The sequence below is a fragment of the Molossus molossus genome, unplaced genomic scaffold (genome assembly GCF_014108415.1).
Source record: "Molossus molossus isolate mMolMol1 unplaced genomic scaffold, mMolMol1.p scaffold_m16_p_16, whole genome shotgun sequence".
NCBI lineage: Eukaryota > Metazoa > Chordata > Mammalia > Chiroptera > Molossidae > Molossus > Molossus molossus.
In genome coordinates, this window is record NW_023425351.1 from 42677914 (window position 1) to 42696241 (window position 18328).

The 18328-nt window shown below is 38.0% G+C and overlaps 1 protein-coding gene across 9 annotated transcripts in view; it reads left to right on the forward strand.

Annotated features, from left to right (window-relative positions):
• The window catches only part of VPS13B (vacuolar protein sorting 13 homolog B), an 867799-nt gene that overhangs the window by 153209 nt on the left and 696262 nt on the right, over positions 1–18328 (forward strand). The window contains exon 18 of one of the 9 annotated variants that reach the window (XM_036263829.1): positions 14714–14783. The exons of 7 other annotated variants lie outside the window; for them this stretch is intronic. In XM_036263829.1, coding sequence (XP_036119722.1) covers positions 14714–14781 — 68 coding nt within the window. In that variant the 3' untranslated portion in view covers positions 14782–14783. Of the gene's footprint in view, positions 1–379; positions 472–14713; positions 14784–18328 lie in introns of those variants that run through there. One more of the 9 variants, XM_036263830.1, reaches the window with a different exon arrangement.

Below are 18328 nucleotides of genomic sequence, written 5' to 3' on the forward strand. Positions count from 1 at the left end.
CTGTACCCTTAAGTACATCTTTACATTGGACCTTGTTACCATTTAAAAATCGTTTGTTTCTTTTTTGTTGTTTATCCTACTTCTTGGTCTTCATCATTTTATTTAGCTCTTTTATTCTTTCAAACGTTTTTATATCACAGAATTCTACCTATACTCATTACTCAGCTTGATTACCAAGGCCAACAGTTTCAGTGATACTAACCTTCTACATTCATTTCTCCTTTTCATCTTTGCTTTCTCCATCCCTGTCCTGCAACACAGTAGGAAATTTTTGTATGTGCTACATCTACTACCACCAAAACAACACTGTATTTTCTGAATTGAACTTGTACTAGTATTTGGCGTTTTCAGAAAAATTCATTTATAATTGAATTTCTAGTTTCCATTTCATTAATTGCAGACTGCAGACTGGAGTTTGTAATCAGCATTGTTGCTTAGTACCAAGAGTTTGAAAAGACTCAAATAGAATGCATCTATTATAGTAAGAGACACTTGTATTATATTTATAAATATGAAAGGTGTACTTTATTAGTAAATGCAATTATTGCTCTAATTTCTTTTTATGACAACAGGTATTAAAATTATGTGTAATTGCTTCTTAAAATTTGGGTTTTAGAAACTGAGAGGATATGAGTGAGAAATGCCTGACCAACAAAAAGGAGAAAACCTCATATCTTTCCAAATAAAAGAACTAAAATAATTTGATAATAAAGAATTAATGATATGCTTTTAAAATTTCAAAGTTTTCAAATAATGATACGGTTTTAAAATTCCTTAGCAAAAAAATGTAGTACAGACATCTCATTTTATTGCACTCCACTTTATTGCAATCCAGAGATATTGTGTTTTTTTACTTATTGGTTTGTGGCAACCATGTGTCTAGTAAGTCTGTTGATGCCATTTTTTCTAATAGCATTTGCTTACTTCATGTCTCTGTGTCACATTTTGGTAATTCTTGCAATATTTCAAATGTGTTCATTATTATTACATTTGTTATGGTGATCTGTGATTGGTGATCTTTGATGTTACTATTTTAATTCTTTGGGAGCACCATGAATCACGCCAGTGTAAGAGGGCTAACTTAAAAAGTGTTGTGTGTCCAGACTGCTGGACTGACTGGCCGTCTCTCTCTCTCTCTCTCTTCCCTAATCTCTAACACACAGCAGTATTGAAATTAGGCTAATTAATAACCCTCCAATGGCCTGTAAGTATCCAGGTGAAAGGAAACTTTTAAATCAAAAGCTTGGTATGATTCAGCTTAGTGAGGAAGGCATGTAGAAAGCCGAGATGGGGCAAAAGCTAGGCCTCTTGCTCCAAACAGCCAAGTTGTGAATACTATGTAAAAGTTCTTGAAGGAAATGAAAAGTGCTACTCCAGTGAGTACACAAATGATAAGAAGTAAAAGCAGCCTTATTGCTGATATGGAGAAAGTTTTAGTGGTCTGCACAGATAAAAACCAGCCACAACATTCCCTGCAAGGCTCTCTCTTCAATTTTATGAAGGCTGAAAGAGGTAACGAAGCTGCAGAAGAAAAATTTGAAGATAGTGAAATTGGTTCATAAGGTTTAAGGAAAGAGGCCATCTCCATAAAACATAAAAGTGCAAAGTAAAGCAGTAAGTGCCAGTGTAAAGCTGCAGCAAGTTACCCAAAAGGTCTAGGTAAGATAAAAAATAAAGATAGCTACACTAGCTTTGTTTGGCTCCGTAGTTAGAACATTGGCCCTGGGACCAATGAGCATGGGTTTGTTTCTGGTCAAGGGCATGTACCTCAGTTGCAGTTTGTCCCTGGCTCTGGTTGAGGTCCTATGGGAGGGGAGGCAGCCAGTTGATGTGTTGCTCTCATGTCGATATTTCTTTCTCTCTCTCCCTCCCTCCCACTCTATTTGAAGATAAATAAAAACATATCTTCAGGTGAGGATTTAAAAAAAAATGGCTATCCTAAAGAACAGATTTTCAATGTAGATGAAATAGCTTTTTGGGGGAAGATGCCATTTACAACTTTGAAAGATAGAAAGGAGAAATCAGTACCTGGCTTCAAAGAATAGGTAGACTCTCTTGTTAGGGACTAATACAGCTGGTGGTTTTTTTTATTTATTTTTATTTTTTTTTATTTATCCTCACCCGAGGACATTTTTCCATTTTTTGTTCAGACAGAGTGGGAGGGAGAGAGAGGAAGAGAAAGAGAGAAACATCGACCTGAAAGGGACACATCGAGGGGCTGCCACCCACACGACCAACCAGACAAACTGCAACCGAGGTACGTGCCCTTAGCAGGAATCGAACCCGGATCTCTCTGTACCGCAGGCTGACGCTCCAACCGCTGAGCCAAACCGGCCAGGGCCAGCTGGTGGTTTTAAGTTGAAGCCAGTGCTCATTTAGCATTGTAAAAATTCAGGGCTCTTAAAAATTATGCGAAATCTACTCTATTTGTGATCCATAAATGGAACAACAAAGCCTGGATGACACCACTTTTGTTTAAACGTGGTTTACTGAATATTTTAAGTCTACAGTTGAGATTTCCTCTTCCGAAAAATAGATTCATTTCAAACTATTACTGTTCATTGATAGTGAACTTTGTCACCCAAGAGCTTTGATGGAAATGTACAAAGAGAATAATGTGTTCATGCTTGCTAATACAACATCCGTTTTTCAGTCTGTGGATCAAGGAATAATTTCAACTTTCAATTCTGACTAATTAACAAATACATTTTTAAAAAATGTATTTTTTAATTAATTTTTGTTACAGATGTTTCTCCTCTCCCGCCCCCCGACACCCTCCTTTCGATTCGGCCCCCCTTCCCCCCAGCATTGTTGTCTATGTCCACTGGTTATACATATATGCATGTAAGTTCTTTGGTTTATCTAATCCCTTCCCTTCTGCCCCTCTCCTCTGAGGTTTGTCAGTCTGAACTGTACTTCGTTCCATGTCTCTAGATAAGTTTTGTTCATCAACTTATTTTGTTCATTATATTCCACAAATATGTGAGATCATGTGGTATTTGTCATTCTCTGATTGGCTTATTTCGCATAGCATAATACTTTTCAGGTCCCTCCATATCATCTCAAAGGATAAGAGATCTTTCTTTCTTACACCTGTATAGTGTTCCATTGTGTATATGTACCACCACTTTTTTTATCCACTCATCTATTGATGGACACGTGGGCTGTTTCCAGATGTTAGCAATTGTAAATAGTGCTGCTATGAATATAGGGGTACATATATTCTTTCTGATTGGTGTTTCAGGCTTCTTAGGGTATATTCCTAGAAGTGGGATCACTGGGTCAAATGGCAGTTCAATTTTTAAATTTTTGAGGTAACACCATATTGTTTTTCATAGTGTCTGCACCAATCTGCATTCCCACCAGCAGTGTACTAGAGTCCCCTTTTCTCCACACCCTTGCCAACACTTGTTTGATGATTTGTTGATGGCGGCCATTCTGACAGGTGTGAGGTGATAACTCATTGTGGTTTTAATTTGCATCTCTCTGATGATTAGTGATTTAAGCATTATTTCATATGTCTCTTGGCCATTTGTATGTCCTGTTTGGAGAGGTGTCTCTTTAAGGTCCTCTGCTCATTTTTTAATTGGTTCTTTGTCTTCCTTTTGTTGAGTTGTATGAGCACTCTATATATTTTGTAAACTAACCCCTTATCTGATGTATTGTTGGCAATTATAATGTTCCATATAGTGAGTTCCCTTTCCATTTGATGGTTGTTTCTTTTGCTGTGCAGAAGCTTTTGAGTTTAATTTAGTCCCATGTGTTATTTTATTCCTTTGTTTTTCTTGCCTTAGGTGTTGTATCAGTGAAAATTCTGCTGCATGTGATGTCTGAAATTTTGTTACCTACATTTTCTTTTAGGATTTTCATGGATTCACTGGTCACATTTAAGTCTTTTATCCATTTTGAGTTTATTCTTATGTATGGTGTAGGTTGGAAGTCTAGTTTGACTTTTTTGCATGTAGCTGTCCAATTTTCCCAACACCTTTTATTAAAGAGGCTGTCTTTACTCCACTGTATCCTCTTGCCACCATTGTCAAATATTAATTGAGCATGTTGCTTTGGGTCCATTTCTGGGTTCTCTATTCTGTTCCACTGGTCTATATGCCTGTTCTTGTGCCAGTACCAGGTTGTTTTGATTACAGTGCCTTTGTAGTATAACCTGATATCCGGTATTGTGATCTCTCCTACTTTGTTATTCTTTTTCAAGATGGCTATGGCTATTTGGGGTCTTTTGTGGTTCCATATAAACTTCTGGAGTATTTGTTCTAGTTCTGTGAAATATGTTGTTGGTATTTTAATGGGGGTTGCATTGAATCTATAGATTGCTTTGGGTAGTATGGGCATTTTAATGATGTTAATTCTTCCAATCCATGAACAAGGTACTGTATGTGCTCCACTTTTTAAAAACAATTTTTTTCTTTATTTATTTTAGAGAGAGAGGAAGATGGGGAGAGAGATGGAAACATCGATGAGAGACAACATTGATTGGCCACCTCTTCCATGCACACCACTGGGGATTGGGCCCTTGGGTGTGTGCCCTTACCAGGAATCGAACCGGCAACCTCTTGGTGCATGGGTCGAAGCTCAACCAGTGAGCCACACTGGCCAGGCACTTACACTTTTTAATATCTTCCTCTATTTCTTTTTTCAATGTGCTACAGTTTTCTGAAAATAGGTCCTTTACTTCTTTGGTTAAGTTTATTCCTAGGTATCTTAATTTTTTTTTGCCGCAATGGTAAATGGTATTGCTTTTTTAGTTTCTTGTTCTGTGAGGTCATTATTGGTATATAACAGTGCCATTGAGCCCTGGCTGGTTTGGCTCAGCGGTTGGAGGGTTGGCCTGCGGACCAGAGAGTCCTGGGTTCGGTTTCCGCTAGGGGCACATACCAAAAAAATAAGAATGCTGTCAATTGCTTGATGTTAATTTTATATCCTGCTACTTTGCCAAATTCATTTATTAGCTCCTATAGATTTTTGATGGAGTCTTTAGGCTTTTCTATGTACAATATCATATCTTCTGCAAATAATGACAGTTTCACTTCCTTTTGTCTAATTTGGATCCCTTTTATTTTTTCTTTATGTCTAATTGCTGTGGTTAAGACTTCCAGTCCTATGTTAAATAAGAGTGGCGGAAGTGGGTATCCCTGTCTTGTTCCTGTTCTTAAGGGAAATGCATTTAGTTTTTGCCCATTGAATATGATGTTGGCTGTAGGTTTTTCATATATGGCCTTTTTCTATTCCCACATTGCTGAGCATTTTTATCAGAACTGGGTGCTGGATTTTGTTGAATGCTTTTTCAGTGTCTGTGGATATGATCATATAGTTTTTGTCTTTCATTTGCTTATGTAGTGTTTCACATTTATTGATTTGCGAATATTGTATCAGCCTTACATTCCTGGGATGAATCCCACTTGGTCATGCTGAACAATTTTTTTAATGTATTGCTGGATTTGATTTGATATTATTTTGCTAAAAATTTTGGCATCTATGTTTATCAGGGATATTGGCCTGAAGTGTTCTTAGTTTGTAGTGTCTTTATCTTGTTTTGGAATTAGAATTATGCTGGCCTCAAAAAAGCAGTTTGGAAGTGTTTCTTCTTCTTGAATTTTTTGGAATAGTTTGAGGAGAATGGGTGTTAGCTCTTCTTTGAATGTTTGGTAAAACTCTCCTACGTTGCTTTGGCTGGTTTGGCTCAGCTGTAGAGTGTTGGCACGCAGACCAATGAGTTGCAGGTATGATTTCTGCCAATGGCACATACCTCGGTTGTGGTTTGTCCTGGCCCTGGTCATGGTCATACAGGAGGCAACTAGTCGATGTGTCCCTCTCATGTCGATGTTTCTCCCCCCACCTCGGCCCTCACTCTCTCGCCCTCCCATTCTATCTGAAGATAAATAGAAAAATATCTTCAGATGAGGATAAGAAAAAAACAACAACAAAAACTCCCCCTTGAAGCCATCAGGCCTGGTCTTTTGTTTCCTGGGAATTTCTTGGTTACATTTTAAATATCCTTAGTTATTATTGGTCTTTTCAAGTTTTCTGTCTCTTCTCAGTTTAGTGTTGGGAGACTGTGTGATTCTAGAAATTTGTCAATTTTGCCTAGATGTCTGATTTTTTGGCATATAATTGTTCATAGTATTTTGTAACAATTCTCTGTATTTCTGTGATGTCAGTTTTGAGTTCTCCTTTTTCGTGTCTGATTTTGTTTATTTGGGTCCTCTCTCTTTGTTTCTTGGTGAGTCTGGTTAAGGGTCCATCAATATTGTTTATCTTTTCAAAGAACCAGCTCTTTGTTTCATTGATCTTTTGAATTGTTTTTTTAGTCTGTATGTTGTATATTTCTGCTCTGACCTTTAGTATTTCTTTCCTTCTAGTTGCCCTGGATTTTTCTTTTGGTTTACTTTCCTGGGTACATTGGCAGGCCAATCGAAGTTTCAGTTTTCCTCTAGCTTTTGCCTGCCAGCTATTAATCTCAGTTACTTGATGATCTTTGGGTTGTAGCCCTCAGCTGAATGCAAAAATCCCTCAGGTGTTCAGGATAAGAGGATTTCTCGTGGGTGGAGCAGATGCTAGCTGGCTTTCTTTAGCTATTATTGAGCCTCAATTTGCATTTTTTTGCCCTGGCTGGGTGGTGTTAAATTCCTGAGGGAGGGGCTGTTGAATCTCCCCAGGGCTTTGGGAAGGGGCTGTTTGAGTAAAATGGATTCTGTCCTATGATGCAGTGATTCTGCACAAAACTCCCGGTGCCCTTCAGCTCTAAAAACTCCTTAGCCTGTCCACACAGTTGCTGTTCAGTCTGCCTTCCCTCTGCTGGAGCCCATGGTAAGTGGCTGTAGGTAACTTAGTGCTCTGTCCTGGCACTCTGTGCTGTGCAGCCAGTTTAGGATTTTAACCCCGAGTTAACTACTCACAGCTAAACCAGCTGATGTCTGTGGGCTCCCATCCTGCCCTCTTGTACTTCTGCAGTTTGTACCACGCTCTATTTGGTGTCTGCATTCTGTCCTTAGTTATATGGATTCTCTCTCACTGCTTTTTTTTTCCTTTGCTTTTTTCTGTCGATTTGTCTTTATTTTAGTTGTAATTCCAGTTTGGTCCAGGGAGATGGTCTTTGTAGCTTCCATTCACTCTGCTGCCATTTTAGAATAGTCTCTCTCATTGATGTTTCTCTTGCCCTCTCTTTTTCTCTCTCTTTAAGTATCTGGTTCACATTTTAGCCTCCAGCAGGAGGAAAGAGGAACATTCTGCTCACAAACAGTTTCCAAAAGGAGGGCCCTGTTTTGGCATCCCCACATCAAAACCAAATACATTTCTTAGACTATAACTGCCATTAATAGCAATTCCTCTGATGGATCTGGGCAAAGTAAATTGAAAACGTACTTGAAATAATTCACTATTTTATTTTTTTAAATTTTATTTTTGTTACAGATGTTTTTCCTTTTTTACCCCATTGATACCCTATTCCCCATCCCCCCGCCCCATACCCAGCTTTGTTGACCATGTCCATTGGTTATGTGTACATGCATGTAAGTTCTGTGGTTTATCTCTTCCCTCCCCCGCCCAACCCCCTCTTCTGGGGATTGTCAGTCTGTACCCTACTTCCATGTTTCTGGGTCTACCCTATTCCTCAGACTATTATGTTCATTATATGCCATAAATAAGTGAGATCATGTGGTATCTGTCTTTTTCTGCTTCACTTGTTTCACTTAGGATAATACTTTCCAGGTCCCTCCATGTCATCTCAAAGGATAAGAGATCTTTCTTTCTTACAGCTACATAGTACTCCATTGTGTATATGTACCACTGCTTTTTTTCCATTCGTCTACTGATGGACACTGGGGCTGTTTTCAGATCTTAGCTATTGTAAATAGTGCTGCTACGAACATGGGGGTACATATATTCTTTCTGATTGGTGTTTCAGGCTTTTTAGGGTATATTCCTAGAAGTGGGATCACTGGGTCAAATGGCAGTTCAATTTTTAAATTTTTGAGGTGACACCATATTGTTTTTCACAGTGGCTGCACCAGTCTGCATTCCCACCAGCAGTGTACTAGATTCCCCTTTTCTCCACAACCTCGCCAACACTTGTTGTTTGATGATTTGTTGTTGGCGGCCATTCTGACAGGTGTGAGGTGATACCTCATTGTTGTTTTAATTTGCATCTCTCTGCTGATTAGTGATGTTGAGCATTTCTTTATATGTCTCTTGGCCATTTGTAAGTCCTGTTTGGAAAGGTGTCTATTTAGCTCCCTTGCCCATTTTTTAATTGGGTTCCTTGTCTTTTGTTGAGTTGTATGAGTACTCTATATATATTGGAAATTAACCCCTTATCTGATGTATCATTGGTAATGATGCTCTCCCATACAGTGGGTTGTCTTTCCATTTTGCTGGTTGTTTCTTTTACTGTGCAGAAGCCTTTTGGTTTGCTGTAGTCTCATGTATTGATGTTTTTCTTTGTTGCTGTTGCCTTAGGTGATGTATCAGTGAAAATTCTGCTGCATATGATGTGTGAAATTTTGTTGCCTATATTTTCTTGTAGGATTTTTATGGATTCACGGGTCACATTTAAGTCTTTTATCCATTTTGAGTTTATTTTTGTGTATGGTGTAAGTTGATGGTCTAGTTTCATTTTTTTGCATGTAGCTGTCCAATGTTCTCAACACCATTTATTAAAGAGGCTGTCTTTATTCCACTGTATGCTCTTGCCACCTTCGTCAAATATTAATTGAGCATAATGTCTTGGGTCCATTTCTGGGTTCTCTATTCTGTTCCACTGGTCTATGTGCCTGATCTTGTGCCAGTACCAGGCTGTTTTGATTATAGTCGCTTTGTAGTATAACCTGATATCTGGTATTGTGATCCCACCTGCTTTGTTCTTCTTTTTCAAGATTGCTGTTGCTATTTGGGGTCTTTTTTGGTTCCATATGAACTTTTGAAGTATTTGTTCTAGTTCTGTGAAATATGTTATTGGTATTTTGATGTGGATTGCATTGAATCTATAGATTGCTCTGGGTAATATGGACATTTTAATGATGTTAATTCTTCCAATCCATGAAAAAGGTATGTGCTTCCACTTTTTTATATCTTCCTCTATTTCTTTTTTCAATGTCCTGCAGTTTTCTGCAAATAGGTCCTTTACTTCTTTGATTAAGTTTATTCCTTGGTATCTTAATTTTTTTGCTGCAATGGTAAATGGGATTGTTTTTTCAGTTTCTCTTTGTGTGAGTTCATCATTGGTATATAAGAATGCCATTGATATCTTGACATTAATTTTGTATCATGCTACTTTGCCAAATTCATTTATTAAGTCTAGTAGATTTTTGATGGAGTTTTTAGGGTTTTCTTTGTATAATATCATGTCATCTGCAAATAATGACAGTTTCACTTCCACCTTTCCAATTTGGATTCCTTTTATTTTTTCTTTATGTCTGATTGCTGTGGCTATGACTTCCAGTACTATGTTAAGTAAGTGTGGTTAAAGTGTCTTGTTCCTGTTCTTAAGGGAACTGCTTTGAGTTTCTGCCCATTGTGCATGATGTTGCCTGTAGGTCTTTCATATATGTCAAGATACGATCCCTTTATTACCACATTCCTGAGTGTTTTTATCAGAAATGGATGCTGTATTTTGTCGAATGCTTTTTCACCATCTATTGATATGCTCATGTGATTTTTATTCTTCATTTTGTATATGTGGTGTATCACATTTATGGATTTGCGAATATTGTACCCGCCCTGCATTTCTGGGATGAATCCCACTTGGTCATGGTGCATAATTTTTTTGATGTATTGCTGGATCCGATTTGCTAGTATTTTGTTCAGGATTTTGATGTCTATGTTCATCAGGGATATTGGCCTGTAGTTTTCTTTCTTTGTAGTGTCTTTTTCTGGTTTTGGAATTAGAATTTATGCTGGCCTCAAAAAAGCAGTTTGTGACCCGGCCCGCAGGTCGATCAACGAGGACCCTAGAGGGGGAGTGAGGATGAGGTGGGACAAGAGACACGAGAAATGGAGACAAGACAGGATTCTGATCAAGTCTCGTTTATTCAGGGGGAGTTCACGCAATATATAGGGGGAAAATACGTGAAACAGCCAATGAGCATCCCACCTGAAGCCAACCCCAGCAAACACCCCAGGTGGAACAAATGATAAGCAAAGAACGGAGCAAACAAATTATCTAGAGGAATGCAGGCACGGCACGCGGAGAGGCACGGCACGCGGAGAGGCACGGCACGCGGAGAGGCACGGCACGCGGAGAGGCACGGCACGCGGAGAGGCACGGCACGCGGAGAGGCACGGCACGCGGAGAGGCACGGCACGCGGAGAGGCACGGCACGCGGAGAGGCACGGCACGCGGAGAGGCACGGCACGCGGAGAGGCATGGCACGCGGAGAGGCACGGCACTGGGGCCGGAGACAGCAGAGCAGACTTTAACAAGATGGATGCCATGCAAACGGTCTCCCACAAGTTTGGACGTCTTTCTTCTTCTTGAATTTTTTGAAATAGTTTGAGGAGAATGGGTGTTAGCTCTTCTTTGAATGTTTGGTAAAACTCCCCGGTGAAGCCATCCGGGCCTGGACTTTTGTTTGCTGGGAGAGTCTTGATTACCTCTTCAATTTCCTTAGTTGTTTTTGTTCTGTTCAAGTTTTATATCACTTACCAGTCCAGTTTTGGGAGACTGAGTATTGCTAGAAATTTGTTCATTCGCTTAGATTGTCGAATCTGTTGCCATATAATTGTTCATAGTAACTGTTAACGTTCTTTTGTATTTCTGTGGTGTCACTTGTTACTTCTCTTCTTTCATTTCTAATTTTGTGTATTTGGTTTCTTTTGTCTTTTTTTCTTGGTGAGTCTAGTTAAGGGTTCATCAGTCTTGTTTATCTTTTCGAAAAACCAGCTCTTTGTTTCATTGATCCTCTGAATTGTTTTTTTGGTCTCTATGTCATTTATTTCTGCTCTTATCTTTACTATTTCCTTCCTTCTACTTGCTCCGGGATTTTCTTTTTGTTTGCTTTCTACTTCTTTAGGTTGTGAGGCTAGACATTCAATTAGAAATTTTTCTCGTTTCTTAAGGTAGGCCTGTAGTGCTATGTACTTCCCTCTTAGTACTGCTTTTGCTGCATCCCATAGATTTTGTGTTGTTGTGTGTTCATTTTCATGGGTTTTCAGGAAGTTTTTAATTTCTTCCTTGATCTCCTCGGTGACCCATTCATTGTTTAATAACATGCTATTTAGCCTCCATGTGTTCAAATGTCTTTGCATGTTCTTGTTGCAATTGATTTCTAGTTTGATGCCATTGTGATCTGAGAAGATGCTTGATATGATTTCAGTCTTATTGAACTTGTAGAGATTTCGTTTGTGTCCTATCATGTGGTCTTTAAGAATGTCCCATGTGCACTTGAGAAGAATGTGAATTCTGTAGTTTTGGGGTATAATTCTCTGTAGATATCTATGAAATCCATTTGGTCTCGTGCTTCATTTAGAGTCTATGTTTCCTTGCTAATTTTTTGTTTAGAGGATCTATCCAGTGGTATCAACGTGGTGTTGAAGTCCCCTGCTGTGATTGTATTGCTGTCGATTTCTCCTTTGAAGTACTCCAGAAGATTTTTAATATATTTTGTTGCTCCTGTATTGGGTGCATAAATGTTTACCAAGGTTATAACTTCCTGTTGGATAGATCCTTTCAATATTATGTAGTGGTCTTCTTTGTCTCTAGTTATGGCCTTCATTTTGAAATCTATTTTATCAGATATAAGTATTGCTACCCCAGATTTTTTTTGCTTTTCGTTTGCTTGGAAGATTTTTTTTCATCCCTTCATTTCAACCTATGTGAGTCTTTTGTTGTGAGGTGGGTCTCTTGTAAACAACATATAGATGTGTCATGCTTTCTTATCCAGTCAGCTACTTTGTGTCTTTTAATTGGAGCATTCAGTCCATTTACATTTAAGGTGATTATTGATATGTACATATTATTGCCATTTTTGTTTAGTTTGGTTATATATTTTTTTCTATTTTTTTGACTAATTACAGCAGTCTTTTTAACATTTCTTGCAGTGCTGGTTTGGTGCTAATGTAATGCCTTAGCCTTTTTTTTTGTCTGGGAAGCTGTTTATTTGACCTTCTATTTTGAATGACATTCTTGCTGGGTGGAGTAGTCTTGGATTCAGATCTTTGTTGTTTATGACCTTGATTACTTCATGCCATTCTGTTCTGCCCTGTAGTGTTTCTTGTGAGAAGTTAGCTGATAGCCTTATGGGGGTTCCTTTGTAGGTAACCTGTTGCTTATGTCTTGTTGCTTTTAGGATTCTCTCTTTGTCTTTAATTTTTGGCATTTTGATTACTGTGTGTGTTGGTGTGGGCCTGTTTGTGTTCTTCTTAGTTGGGGCTCTCTGTGCTTCTTGACCTTGAATGCCTTCCTCCTTCTCCTAATTAGGGAAGTTTTCTGTCACTGTTTTTTCAGATATGTTCTCTAACCATTGCCCATTTTCTTCTTCTTTGGGGACTCCTATGATTCTAATATTATTACATTTCCAGTTTTCCCAGAGTTCTCTTAAGCTGTTTTCTTGTGTTTTAATAATTTTTTCCTTTTGGTTTTCTGATTGGTTGATTTTTTCTACCCTGTCTTATAATTCACTGATACTGTCCTTCGCTTCCTCTACTCTGCTGTTTAGACCTTCCAATGTGTTCTTTTTTCCTGATATATCATTCTTAATTTCTTCTTGGTGGTTTTTAATTTCTAATTGGTTGATTTTCAGCATCTGTCCTTACTCATGCTGTTGAGCTTCCTTAAGATCATGGCTTTGAATTCTAGCTCTGTTAACTTGCTTAACTGCTCCACATTTATCTCATTTTCGGTAGAGGTCTCTTGTTCTTTCCTTTGTCTTTTGTTTCTGTGTTTCACCATTTTGGCTATCACAGTGGGCTTTGGAGCCTGCCAAGTTTTCCCTGTGCATGTTGGTGTTCTGCTGTTTGTGGCTCCCTCTTCTGAGTTTGGATGAGCAAGGGAGGACCCATGTTAAATACCACTGTCAAATCTTACTTTCCTAGTGAGCGTTGCTAGCCCAGGAATGGTACAGTTGTCTTCTACCTTTTGGCCTGGAGGCTATCAGTTGATTACTTGAAGAGTTTTGGGTTGTCAGTTGATTGAAAAACTCCCTCAGTTGCTCAGTGTAAGGGGATTTCCCCAGGATGGGGCAGATGCTGGTTGTTAGTGATCCTCAATTTGCATTTCAGTGGCCCACCTGGTTGGGGTTGAATCTCCAAGAGAGGGGCCGCTGCCTCAACCCAGAGCCCTGGAAAGGAGCATGATGGCCACTGTCCTGCATGTCTGGAACTGAGCAAAAGCTCTGATCCCCTTCCTAATCTTGAGTGTCCCCACACAGTTCCAGTTCAGTCCTCCATCCCTCTGCCCGAGCCCTATGTGAGTGGCTGTGGGTATTCTATTGTCTGTCCCAGCTCTGCGCTGTGGAGCCGCTTGGGAGTTTAACCCGAGGGCACTGCTCACAGCTAAGGCCGCTGCTGTCTGTGGGCTCCCAGCCCCTCCTCGCACCTTCGCAGTCCTACCAGGATCAAGTCAGTGGCCTTGGTTCTATGATCCTCGCAAGCTGCTTTTATGTTGCCTTTTTCCGTCGATTTGTCTGTGTTTTTGTTGTAATTCCAGTTTGGTCCTGGGAGATGGGCTGTGTAGCTTTCATTCTCTCTGTCACCAATTTGTAATCTCCCCCAAATAATTCACTATTTTCGATGACATTAAGAACACTAATGGTTCATTGGAAAATGTGAAAATGTCAGCATTGACAGAAGTGTGGATAAAGTTGATTTCTACCTTCATTGATGACTTTGAAGGATTAAAGACTTCCGTGGAAGATGTAACTCCAGATGTGGTGGAAATAGCAGGAGAACTAGAATTAGAATGTGACTGAATTGCTGCAGTCTCATGATCAAATTTTAACAGATGAGGAATTGCTTCTTTTTTTTTTTTTTTTTTTTTATCCTCACCTGAGGACATTTTTCTATTTTTTGTTCAGGTAGAGTGGGAGGGGGAGAGAGGAAGAGAGAGAGAAACATCGATGTGAAAGGGACACATCGAGTGGCTGCCACCCACACGACCAACCAGGGCCGGGGACAAACTGCAACCGAGGTACGTGCCCTTAGCAGGAACCGAACCTGGGTCTCTCGGGACCGCAGGCCGACGCTCTAACCGCTGAGCCAAACCGGCCAGGGCAGGAATTGCTTCTTTTTTTACAAAAATATTTGTATTGATTTCAGAGAGAGGGAGCGAGAGGGAGGGGGAGATAGAAATATTGATGTTAGAGAAACATCAATTGATCTGCTGCCTCCTGCATGCACCCCACTGGGGATCAAGCCTGCAACCTGGGCATATGCCCTTGCTGGGAATCAAACTGGTGATCTCCTGGTGCATGGGAGGTCACTCAACCAACTGAGCCACTCTGACTGGGCAGGAATTGCTTCTTATTAATGTGCCAATAAAGTGTTTTCTTGAGATGGAATCTACCCCTGGTAAAGTTGCTGTGAAGATTCTTGGAAGGACAACAATGAATTTTGAATATTATATAAACTTAGTTGATAAAGTGGCAGCAGATTTTGCAGGGATTCACTCAAATTTTGAAAGAAGTTGTAATGTGGGTAAAATGTTATCAAACATCATCGCATGCTACAACGAAATTCTTTGTAAACTTCATTATTGTCTTATTTTAAGAAATTGCCAAAGTTATGTCAACCTTCAGCAACCATTATCCTGATCAGTCAGCAGCCATTAACATCTAAAGGTATGAATCCCTGAAGGCTCAGGTGATGGTTAGCACTGTTTAGCAATGAAGTATTTTTAATTACGTTCTATTTATTTTTTAAGACTTAATGCTCTTGCACAATTAAAATACTATAGTATAGTGTGAACATAATGACTTTTATATACCCTGGGAAACCAAAAAATTCATGTGACTTGCTTTATGGCCACAGTTGCCTTTTGTGGTGTTCTGGGTCCCAACCTGCAGTATCTGTAAGGTGTACCTGAATTGATTTTTATGCCATTTACGAAAAAATGGCAAGGGGAATAGCATAGGATCACTGGCCAAATACATGTACATGTGAAGTGTTAGACATTACTAGAAAATTTTAAATGTGAAAAAAATTTTTTCCGTGATCTTGATATTTAAGAAAACATGGTTATTAATTCCTTCATTATAATAACATAACACTCTTAGTGATGGGCAACCAGTATTGCGTTATGAAATAACATAAATTTATCAAAGAAAATAAATTAGTGTGTTAGTTACGTTTTGTATGTTTCCTATTTATGCTGCGTTCTTATATAAAGAAACCAGTCACAGAAAAATCTTATTCTTTATTAACAGGCACAGAGTTTTTTAGCCATTTTATTAACTTAATTATTTATAAAACTATTTATTTAACATTATTCTCTCCTTGTAATAACAGAACAGATCTTTGTATATAAAATCAAATTATATTAGGTTGTTGGATTTTGTTGGCTCGTAAAGCAAAGTATGCAAAAAATTTGTGCTTCGATTTTCTCATCCTGAGTGTTGGATTAATAATGGTGCTTTAGATGGGTGATATCAAATTTAATTTCAAACATCAAAACTAAAAAAATGCATTTAGGAAGAAACTATGGTTTCTCTAACAAACTTTGTATTATATAATATATCACAAAATGAAGAGATAATTTTTATTGAATCAACTTTCAGTTTCTATTTTGTGAATATGTTTATGTAAGAGGCTTTAAGTAGATATATGAATATTGACTTATATATTCTTTAAAGCTTCAGTGATTAATTTTTCTTTATAATTTCTTGCAATAATCAGAATAAAATGAGGAGATATTAAAATAAATAATAAAAATTCTGTGCTAATTTTCTTAGAGATTTAATTTTGTACACTGAATTTTAGTAATCTGTATGTTGCATATAGTTGTTTATGTAGTGAATGCCTTACTATCTCTGTCAGGTAATAAGAATATTTTCAGTTTTCAATTATTGAAATTTCTGAGAGTTCACTGAGTTGCAGTATTGAAATCTATTCAGTAACTAGTTATATTTCTAAAGGAAGTTTTTTGTTGTTTGTTTTTGAGTTTCAGTTAACTTTCACATCTGTAAAATGGTGATAATAACTTTATATCTACTCATAGAGTTCTTCTGAGTACCAAATATAGTATTGTTTGTGGAGCGGATTTGTTCTTATCCTGGATATAGAATCCAGCTGGAATCATACATATGGAGTTGTTACTTATCGAAATCTTTTTGATGTATGAGGTTGTGGGAGACTGAGATAACCCCTGTCTTGGTGGTCCAGTGTTTTAGCTGAGAAGATATAGGGCAAAGGTAAATTGAAACAGTAAGGCAAAGAAGTAAAGAGAATAATAAGTAGTGAACTTGAGAGAAGAACAAAATTCAAGACATTGGTTAGTTCTATTTTTTATTTATTTATTTATTTTAATTCTCAACTGAGGGTATTTTTTCCATTGATTTTTAGAGAGTAGAAAGGAGGGAGGTGGGAGTTGGGGGTGATAGAGATAGAGACAGAAGGAGAGAGAGAATGAGAGACAGAGAGATGTGAGAGACACATCGATTACATGGCTCCACATGCGCCCTGATGGGGGCTGGGGATCAAACCTGCAATCCAGGTACATGCCCTTGACCGGGAATTGAACTCTTGACCCTTCGGTACCTGGGGTGACACTGTAACCACCGAGCCACACTGGCCAGGGCTGGTTTAAACTTATTGAAGAAACTATGCGTTTTGTCCCTGTAATATAGCTGTTTATAATAGGTCACACCAGGCTAATGGAAACCTATGATGAACCGTATATTCTCTGTTCTGCTAGGGATTCCTAAGGGGAGTGGGGCAACAGACCTCTAAACAAATGTTGCAGTGCACTGGGACAATAGATGCAAAATAGATTTATCTTCATTTTACATGCTTTACAGCTGTTTACTAAGCATTTTTTTCTGTAGTGAGCTCCATAATGTTGAGACTGGATACCATAAAACTTACTTGAGTAGTCTGATTTGACTCACCTATTTTATGTCGATGTTTTTCATGTATTAATTTCACTGACTTCTTAACAGTAATATTGATGTTGGCAGGTTATATATCCTGTGTTAACATGTGAACATTTATGCCCAGAACAATTTAGTGTTTTTCTTAAATATCATCCCACAGATATTTACTGATTAAGCTGGTTTTTGAAGGTAGGTCTTTGGACCTTTTAGTTACTATTATTTTTGCTATATCAAACTATCTACCTGGTAACTGAAACCAGAAATAGAGTTAGAAATTTTGCTACTCCATTGGAAACCATGTAACAAAAGAATAGTAAATATAGGAAATTTAATTAAATAAATTATAAAGAATAAAGTAGAGATGTTATATTTTGAACTAAATGTGTATTAACTGAGATTATTGAATTACATATTTTTGTTGTTCATGTTTCTGATGGCACTCAAATCATAGAAATTCTAACCCTTGTCTATTTTACCAGAAGATAAAATACAAAGTCAAAGATGATTTTTGTTTGCTCAGGAAAATAAGTACTTACTACCACTTTTTCCTTATTTGGGTTTCATTATATTTTTGATAGCCTAGTTTCATTAATCCGGTATTTTCAGGGAAATTACTTACACACTTTAAAATCTGTGCTGAAGGTGATCAAATGGACATTTAAATCCCTCACTTAAGCGATGTCTTAATGTTAAAATAAAAATCTACTTTCCAGAAAGTAACTGTAAAAGTATTTTTATGCAAGATTTCATGTGGGATACCTTAATGGTTGAATAATAAATTTTACCTCATAAAAATGAAATTCAATAATACAGTAGCTTTCCCAGCTCAGTAGCATCTGGTCTATTCTCATGAGAGCCAATATTTTCCAACTCATTAGGATCATGTCGTTCTGTATGTCGTCAACATTGACTTAGCCAAGCTACCTTTACTTACATAACCGCCAAACTATTAAATAGGTCTCTTGTGGAGTGAAGTCAAATATTCCTCTTACTTTACTTCTGCCTTAGAAGAGGGGAAGAAAATGTACATACTGTAACATTTAAACATCTGGTCTAAAAACCACATCAGTATAACTCTGAGTGAAGTTACGAATTCGGTATTCTTCCCAGGTGTGCATATAAAAAGGGTTTTGGAGTTGTTGACTAGTTCTTTAACCATTTACGAAAAAGACTTAGGTATAGTGATATGCTTTTTCTATTCCTCTGTTTTCAGACTACTTTTTTTTTTTTTACCCCATCTGAAAAACACCTCCAGTAGGTTCTAAAATAGGTATTTTTGAGCTGTTTAAAACTTT